Source organism: Erythrolamprus reginae, chromosome 2, assembly GCF_031021105.1.
Source record: "Erythrolamprus reginae isolate rEryReg1 chromosome 2, rEryReg1.hap1, whole genome shotgun sequence".
NCBI lineage: Eukaryota > Metazoa > Chordata > Lepidosauria > Squamata > Dipsadidae > Erythrolamprus > Erythrolamprus reginae.
This window is the reverse complement of record NC_091951.1, coordinates 12089624-12098509: the sequence shown is the minus strand read 5'-3', so window position 1 is coordinate 12098509 and position 8886 is coordinate 12089624. Positions and strand designations below refer to the sequence as shown.

Here is an 8886-nt window from a genome sequence, read left to right as displayed (position 1 = left end):
CTCTTCCCTCCTCCTCTTCTCTATGCTCCTCCCCTCCCCTCCCTCCTACTTTCTCCTCTCTCCTTCCCCCTCTTCTCCCACTCCTTTGCTCTCCACTCCTTCCCCCTCCTTTCTTCCTCTCTAGTCCTCCTCCTCCTCTTTTCCTCTCCCCTCCCTCCCCTTCTCTTTTCCTCTTCCCCACTCCCTGCATCTCTCTCCTCCTCTCCATACCACTTCCTTCTCCCCTCTCCCTTCAACCCCTTCTCTTCTCCTCCTCTCCCCTCCCTGCATCTCTCCTCCTCTTCATCCATTTTCTTTCTCCTCTCCTCCCCTCTGCTTTCTTCACTCCTCCTCCCCTCCCTCTTCTCTCCCCTCCTCCCCTTCTCTGCTCCTCTCCACCTCCACTCTAGTCTTCCTTCTCTCCACTTCTCCTCTCCCTGTCTTCTCCATTTATTTATTTGTTTATTTATTTATTTTGATTTATAAGCCAGCCTCTTCTGATGGACTCAAGGCAGTGTACAACTATAAAAGCAAGTACAAAGTTTAAAACCTCAATATTAAAAAAAACATTCATCCATTTAGAATAGAATAGAATTTTTATTGGCCAAGTGTGACTGGACACACAAGGAATTTGTCTTGGTGCATATGCTCTCAACGTACATAAAATAAAATATACATTTGTCAAGAATCATGTGGTACAACACTTAATGATTGTCATAGGGGTCAAATAAGCAATGAAGCAGCAATATTAATAAAAATCTTAGGATATACGCAACAAGTTACAGTCATACAGTCAACATGGGAGGAAATGGGTGATAGGAATGATGAGAAAAACTAGTAGAATAGAAGTGCAGATTTAGTAGAAAGTCTGACAGTGTTGAGGGAATTATTTGTTTAGTACAGTGATGGCGTTCAGGAAAAAACTGTTCTTGTGTCTAGTTGTCTTGGTGTGCAGTGCTCTGTAGCGACGTTTTGAGGGTAGGAGTTGAAACAATTTGTGTCCAGGATGTGAGGGGTCAGTAAATATTTTACCCGCCCTCTTTTTGACTCGTGCAGTATACAGGTCCTCAATGGAAGGCAGATTGGCAGCAATTGTTTTTTCTGCAATTCTGATTCTCCTCTGAAGTCTGTGTCGGTCCTGTTGGGTTGCAGCACCAAACCAGACAGTTATAGAGGTGCAGAAGACAGACTCAATGATTCCTCTGTAGAACTGAATCAGCAGCTCCTTGGGCAGTTTGAGCTTCCTGAGCTGGTGCAGAAAGAACATTCTTTGTTGTGCTTTTTTGATGATGTTTTTGATGTTAGGTGACCATTTTAGGTCTTGAGATATGATAGAACCTAGAAATTTGAAGGTCTCTACTGTTGATACTGTGTTGTCTAGTATTGTGAGAGGTGGAAGGGTGGAAGGGTTTCTCTTAAAGTCTACCACCATTTCTACGGTTTTGAGTGTGCTCAGTTCTAGATTGTTCTGGTCACACCACAAGGATAGTTGTTCAACTTCCCGTCTGTATGCGGATTCATCATTGTCTCGAATGAGTCCAATCACTGTTGTATCATCTGCAAACTTCAGTAGTTTAACAGATGGATCGTATGAGATGCAGTCATTAGTGTATAGAGAGAAGAGAAGTGGTGAGAGTACACAGCCTTGTGGGGCACCTGTGCTAATTGTACATATATCTGATGTGATTTTTCCTAGCTTCACCTGCTGCTTCCTGTCTGTTAGGAAGCTTGTGATCCACTTACAAGTGTGTTCAAGTACCGCTAGCTGATTTAGTTTGGTTAAGAGAATGTCCGGTACGATGGTATTGAATGCTGAACTGAAGTCCACAAAGAGGACCCTGGCGTAGGTCATTGGAGATTCAAGATGTTGAAGGATGTAGTGTAGAGCCATATTAACAGCATCATCTGTTGATCTATTTGCTCGGTATGCAAATTGCAGGGGGTCTAACAGTGGATCCGTGATGGTTTTCAAATGGAACATCACTAGCCTTTCAAAGGTTTTCATAACTACAGATGTTAGAGCAACTGGTCTGTAGTCATTCCTACTCTGTGTGAGGCAGAAGATAGTCCCTTAAATAATCTCCCCTCCATCCCCTCCTCCTCTCCACTTCTCCTTGTCTCCACTCTGCCTCTCCCCCTCTTCCTCCCTAGTTCTCCTCTCCTTCCTTCCCCTCCCCTCCGCCCTCCCCCTCCCCTGCCGGTTCTCCGGCCCATCTGTCCCCCCCCCCCCCTTGCGTCCTGTCAGCCGTTACTCCTGTCTGGTCCCACCCGAGAGCAAAGACGTGAAGGCCGCCAAGACGTCGCTTCCTCCCTTGTTGCGAAGGAAGCGCCGAGTGCCTGGGAAGGGAGGAAAGCGGGTGGCGTCACAGGGAGAGAGAGGCCGCCATTTGTCCCCGGGCCTTCAGCGGGCTCCTTTAGGCATGGAAAATATCGGAAGGGAGACTTTGATCCCGTTCGTCTCTCTCTCAGCCCAACCTGCCAGCACAGCTCCCGGCTGAGGAATTCCGAGACTTAACCGTTGGCCTCTAAACAAGGGAAAGAAATCTACCTCAAACGACCCTTTCAGCAGCCAAACCGTCACTCAACCTTCGCTCCACCCCCGTCTGTGGGAAGCTTTACTAGTGCGGCAGCGCCTCCCGTGGCCACTGCGAGAACGGCGCTTCTTTTTTACCACTTGATTTCTCAGAAAAGGCAACTGTCGGTCGGCGGATCCCATTGGCTCCCATCAGGGCATCACGTGCTCTCTGTGGGAGGAGTTGTCGAGTCTCCGCGCTCGAGACCAAGAGTCTTGCATCCGCTCTGGGTGTTTCCTGCGGCTTTTTCCCTTCGAAGCGCTGCTGCTTTTTTTTTCTAATTGTCCTTTGCAAGGCAATACCTGTGCACGCCTCCTTCCGACTAAGCCTTCCGAAGTTCAGTGGAGTTTGCTGCCAAATCAGTGGGTTTAATAATTGCAATTTAATTAATTAATAAATCTCAAATTGATTAAATCAATTAATTGCAATTTAATTAAATCAATTAATTGCAATTTAATTAAATCAATTAATTAAAAATTAATTACAATTGTAAATTAGTTAATTACAGCCTGAACAATTCTGATTGTTTTCTCTTTTTCGATGGAAGCATAAATATTATACTAGATATTAAGCATCACTTAGAATGAGATCTTGTTCTCTGAGGTCTCACCTGTAAAATGGGCATAATCAGCACTGCTAAGCATCACTTAGAAGGACACGATGTTCTCAGACTTCTCATGTATAACTTAAGAGTGATGATTATACCCATTCTACAGATGGGGGAAGTCAGAGCACCTAACCTCATCCTTTCTCTACACTTTCCTCCTTACTCCTAGGTGACAGCTTCTCAAACATCTTAAAGCTCAATTAAAAATCCATCCTCCACCAATTCAGTTTATTTTTATTAATACAGAAGAGCCAACAAACGTTGTAATAATCCTCATGCGCTCCTCAGTTTCATGTGAGTGTCGTCCAAAGCGGACTCTTACTTCAAGTCATTACTTTTGAGTAATTTTGAGCCATTTGTCTGAAAGGGTTTTCTCCAGCCACAGGATTGGACTAGAAGATCTCTAAGGTCCCTTCCCTTCATTCCATTAGTTTGAGTCATCAGGAAACAAATGGAAAGAGGCCAGAAATCGGAGGATTAGTGCACATGGGATGGGAAAGACCTTTGGGCATCTCAGGATGCTGCCCCGGAGAGTCCCAAGTGTCGGATGCTCTTCTCCTTGGGAGCTGGGGTGGGGGGCAGATTGGCTGCATGGGGCTTTGATCTGTGGTGAGAGCAGCCAGTCCAGTGGCCGGAAGCTGAAAGGAGGATCCAACAGGAGGAGGGCAAACGGGCCCTGCAGAGAATCACGAATAAACTCCGGCAGAACCACAGCAGGGCGATATCTCGGCCCGTCCTACCCCGGTGCCACCAGACAGGACACAACTGCCAGGCAACACATAATGCCTGCTTGGGATCCTGTCTCTGCACAGGAGCTTCCTAGAGCTTGTCGGGGCATCCGGAGCTTTCACTCACCTGCTCGTTCCTGTATTGCTTCCCCAAACTCAGTCTCTGCCCCCCACCCCTCTGCATCTTCCATTCAGAGGGGGCCTCGTCCTGCCCCACCAGCCCTCTGGGAACCCCTCTGGGAGGGCTCCTCATTGCTTTCGTTTCACACAAACGTTTCATTACCCAACTAGGTAACATCATCAGTGCTAGTAAGAAGTGGGGCTTGTTCTCTGTTTCTATTCATTTCATATTGTAGCCCAGAGTTGACACGAGGAATCCTGCCCCTCCTCCCCAAGGCTCCCTCTGCATTTGTTCAAGGTCTTATGACATTTTTTTTTGTCTGAGTGGATAAGTGAATTGTTGCATTTATTAAGTTTGCAACCCAGTTGTTAAGTGCTCTTCTAGCTTCTCCCTTGACTTTGCTGCTCAGAAGGTCACAAAAGCTGATCCATGTGACCCCAGGACTCGCCAATTGTCATAAACACAAGGGATTTCTGAATATTGATCATGTGACTGTTTGAGGTAAAACACAGACACAAGGACTGGAAAGGACCTCAGAGGTCACCTAGTCCAACCCTCAGATCCAGGCAGGAGACCTAATACCATCCCAGTCTAACAGATCTCCAGCCTGTTTTTGATGGAGCTCTCACAATTCCTGGATGTCAGTTACTTCACTGATTAATTGTTCTCACTGTTAGAAAATTTCTCCTTCCTTCTGGGTTGGATCTCTCTTTTACAAGCTTCCACCCGTTGCTTCGCGTCCTGCTGCCTTGTGCTTTGGAGAAGAGGTCCATCCCTTCTTCTCTGGGGAAGCCCCTCAAGTGCTGGAAGACAGGTGGAAGGTCTTAAGCATAAAAGTATCAGGAAAGACTTAATGAACTCAATCTGCATAGTCTGCAGGACAAAAGGGAAAGGGGGACATGATCGAAACATTTAAATATGTTAAAGGGTTAAAAAGGTTCAGGAGGGAAGTGTTCTTAACAGGAAAGTGAACACAAGAACAAGGGGACACAATCTGAGGTTAGTTGGGGGAAAGATCAAAAGCAACATGAGAAAATGCTATTTTACTGAAAGAATAGTAGATCCTTGGAAGAAACTTCCAGCAGACTTGTTTGGTAAATCCACAGTAACTGAATTTAAACATACCTGGGATAAACATATAGCCATCCTAAGATAAAATACAGGAAACAGTATAAGGTCAGACTAGATGGACCATGAGGTCTTTTTCTGCCGTCAATCTTCTATGTTTCAATGTTATTATGACACATACATCCACCGCCACAAATTATTCTGTTGGATAGGCTGGGCCTCCCTAGTTTTCTCAATGGTTCTCCATCCCTTTCAACCTTCCTTCATCATCCTTGTGGGTCCTCTTTCCAGTCTTTCCAGGGTCTCAGCATCTTTTTTGAATCGTGGAGACCACAATTAGACCAGCATCCCAAGTGGGGGGCCTCGCTAGTGCAGGATAAACCAGGATGATCAATTCCGGGTTCTTTTGATTTTCTCCCTCGGTTGATGGAGGCCAAGACTGCGTTGACGTTTTTGGCAGCTCCCCTCCCCCCAGGCCCACAGGGATCCCCCCTCCCGCCTTTTCCAGCCTCGCAGTTCCGCCCCTTCCCACCAAGAGGCGGAAGGCCTGGAAGGGGATTTCCTGACAGAACTTTCGCTTTCCTTTTCCCTCCCCTCTGGCCGGTTGCGCCTCCACGTCTGCCTAGCAACAGTGACGACACGGGGATACCTTTTTCCTATTGGTTGAGCTTGCCCAATCGCCGTCTTTTCCTGGATTGTTGCGCCGTTGATCACGCGGGGCGCCTCTTCCTCCGCCTGCGACTTCAGGAGAGCGGAGCGGCGCTTGAGGGTGGCGGCCAGGATGACTCTGCGCCCTGCGCCCCTCTGGCTCCCGGTGATGGTGGCGGTGTCTCTGCTACGGGGGAGCTGCCTTGGTGAGTCCTTTGGGGGCTCCGGTCCCTTTTTCTTCCAGGGAATCTTCCTCTCTGGCTCGTCCCCATAAAGTTTAATCCCGGAAATAGAAACCCGATTCGGTCCTCTTTCGAGTCCGCTCCCCCTCCCCCTCTGTCCACCGTTTGATTAGGTCCCAAAGCGTTGATGGGACTCTGCTGCCCCTCCCCCAGGAGAGCCCCTCTGGGGACAGCACGAGGGTCAACCCCCCGGGTGTCAGTCAATCTGGGCGCCCCAAGTGCAGTTCTTTCCCTCCCCCAAAGTGGAGGTTGTCGGAAAGCGGCGTTTGCAGGTGATCAGGTGAGATGAAGAACTTCCTGGCTGCCTTCGCCCAAGCCCTCCGCCTGGGTCCCCTTTCCTGCCTTGGGAGGGGCTTTGGGGCTTCTGGTGCTAGTGCAAGAGTCTGGAGAGAAGGGCTTCTTAAGATCCCTCCTCAATCTTCCTCAAGATCCCTCCTTCCTGATTGTCACTTTCTCCTGATCCCACCACCACCACTTGGTCCTAAAATGAACCCCAGTATCACCAGAGCTTTTTTGGGGATGGGGCAGGCAGAGATTTGCCTCCCAAGTGGTTCCTTCTCCCATTTCAGAAGCTCCCAACATGGAACAGTTTGCAAAAGTAAAAAAATGTTTACAATGTATTATTTATTCTTTGGTAATGGGGAACGTGGGGTGTTCCTGGCTGTTTGCTCTGAGAAATTGTCAATACAGTAACTTTTCAAAAGACATTAAAAAAGCTTGACAGAAATTTAACTATTAAATAAGCTGCTTGGAGGTAAAAGGAGAGAAGACCTCTGGGTGGGGACCATGAAATGAGCCATTTGCTTGGACACAGACAGGCCCAGACTCACCAGCCCTTCCTGACTGGAGGCACATTCACGATTGTCAGGATGCCAAACCTATGCAAACCTGTGTTACAGTCACACCTGTCATTTCTGACTTGAGGAGGATTCAGGATTGTGAGTTACATTCACACGTTTCTCCTCTCAGGCAGACTTCAGCCTTGCTCATTGCTCAGCCCCACAAGGGGAAGAAGCGGGTTCTGGATCACGGAGGATCCAATCCATTTGGATTCTGAAATCTCCCCAGAGCAGGAAGTGGATCTGGGGATCCCCAAAAGCTCTGAGCAGCCTCTGGGATTGTGGGGAGGAGCAGGAAGGAGGAGGCCCAGGCCTTTGCCTTGAACTGGGAAGGACTGGGAGACCATACTGGAGGGAATGGGCAGCACCTGGGAATTATGTTTTCAGACCCTAATTGGGTGGCTGAAATTATTCCTTTATTCTCTCTTGGGATGGATAGTCACAGATTTTCTGCGGCATAGCAATAACACCAGCGCTTAGACTTATATTGCTAGTCCTCGACTTGCGAACACAATTGAGCTCAGAATTTATGGGTGACAAATGTGTGAGTTTTGCCTCAATTTGCCACTTTCCGTGCCACATTTGTTAAGCAAATCACTTGCACTTGTTAACTAGTGACATGGTTTTTAAGTGAATCTGCTTCCCCATTGACTTTGGTTGTGAGAGGTTTGCAAACCGAGATCAAATGACCCCGGGACACTGCAGTCGTCACAAGTGTTTGAATTTTGATCATGTGAAGAACATGGGGATGCTACAATGGTCGTAAGTGTGAAAAATGAGCATAAGTTACTTTTTTCAGTGATGATGTAACTTCAAACAGTCACTAAATGAACTGTTGCAACAAGTGGAGGACTACCTGTATACCACTTCACAATGGTTTCAGGCCCACTCGAAGCCTAAAATTAGCCTGCAATGCTGCATTCTATCCACTGGGCCTCCATGGCTCAAGGTAATAATAATAATAATAATAATAATAATAATAATAATAATAATAATAATAATAATTATTATTATTATTAATTAGATTTGTATGCTGCCCCTCTCCAAAGACTCGGGGTGGCTCACAACAATAATAACAAGAACAGTGTGACAATGTAAACAAATCTGATATTAAAAAAGCATCTAAAAAACCCATCATTTAAAAACCATGCAACACACGCACACCATACATAAAACTATAAAAGCCTGGGGGACTTGTCTCAATTCCCTCATGCCTGGCGATACAGGTGGGTCTTAAGTAATTTGCGAAAGACAAGGAGGGTGGGCGCAGTTCTGATCTTTGGGGGGAGTTGATTCCAGAGGGTTGGGGCCGCCACAGAGAAGGCTCTTCCCCTGGAGCCCACCAGATGACATTGTTTAGTCGACGGGACCCAGAGAAGGCCAATTCTGTGGGACCTTATCGGCCGCTGGGATTCGTGTGGCAGAAGACAGTTCCGAAGGTGTGGGGTTGAGCCCCACTGAGTCCTGGGTTCAAAGTCAATTCCTGTCCGGCTGCCTGAACTCTGTGACGGGAGGGGGAATTTCCCAATCAGGGTGGGTGGGTGAGGACGAAGATCTAGGGGGGCTACATGGCATCATTACTGATCCCTTCACTCCCCACTTTGTTTCCCCATAACTCCCAGGGAAGCAGTTTGGGTTTCCTGTAAGGATCCCACGGCCTCTGGTCTCACCCGAAATCCCTCCTCCCCCTCCCTATTTTATAACACACACACACCCCAAATCTGCACCTATTCACAATCTATGTTGGGCCTCAGTGAAGTCAGAATGTTTTTTTTCCTCTTGGGGGGACCAGGTGGGGGTTCCTGCTGCGTTTTCAGCTTCTGAGGAGGGAGCCCCCCTTCTTCTTGTGGGGCCCCTGTAGCCTCCATGGGGCAGAGACTGAGCAATGCAGAAGGGGGAGGGGGTGGAGGGAGGCCTTGCTGGAAGTGGGGAAACAATTGGAGAGAAGCACATAAAGGTTGTGGGTCCTGCTCTCTTTGTCTCTGCTTTCCCTTCCTTTCCTCTCTGCCCCCCCAGCCTCTCTCCCCCTCAACCTCTCTGCCCCCCCAACCTCTCTGCCCCAACCTCTCTGCCCCAACCTC

At 47.9% G+C, this 8886-nt stretch overlaps 1 protein-coding gene across 4 annotated transcripts in view; it reads left to right on the top strand.

Moving 5' to 3' along the window:
* Window positions 1–5766: 5766 nt before the first annotated feature.
* LOC139159738 (major histocompatibility complex class I-related gene protein-like) overlaps window positions 5767–8886 on the top strand; it is a 28974-nt gene continuing 25854 nt past the window's right edge. For 3 of the 4 annotated variants that reach the window (XM_070737102.1, XM_070737099.1, XM_070737101.1), the window contains exon 1: window positions 5780–5930. In XM_070737102.1, the coding sequence (XP_070593203.1) occupies window positions 5858–5930 (73 nt within the window). In that variant the 5' untranslated portion in view covers window positions 5780–5857. Of the gene's footprint in view, window positions 5931–8886 lie in introns of all 4 variants that reach the window. The other variant, XM_070737100.1, reaches the window with a different exon arrangement.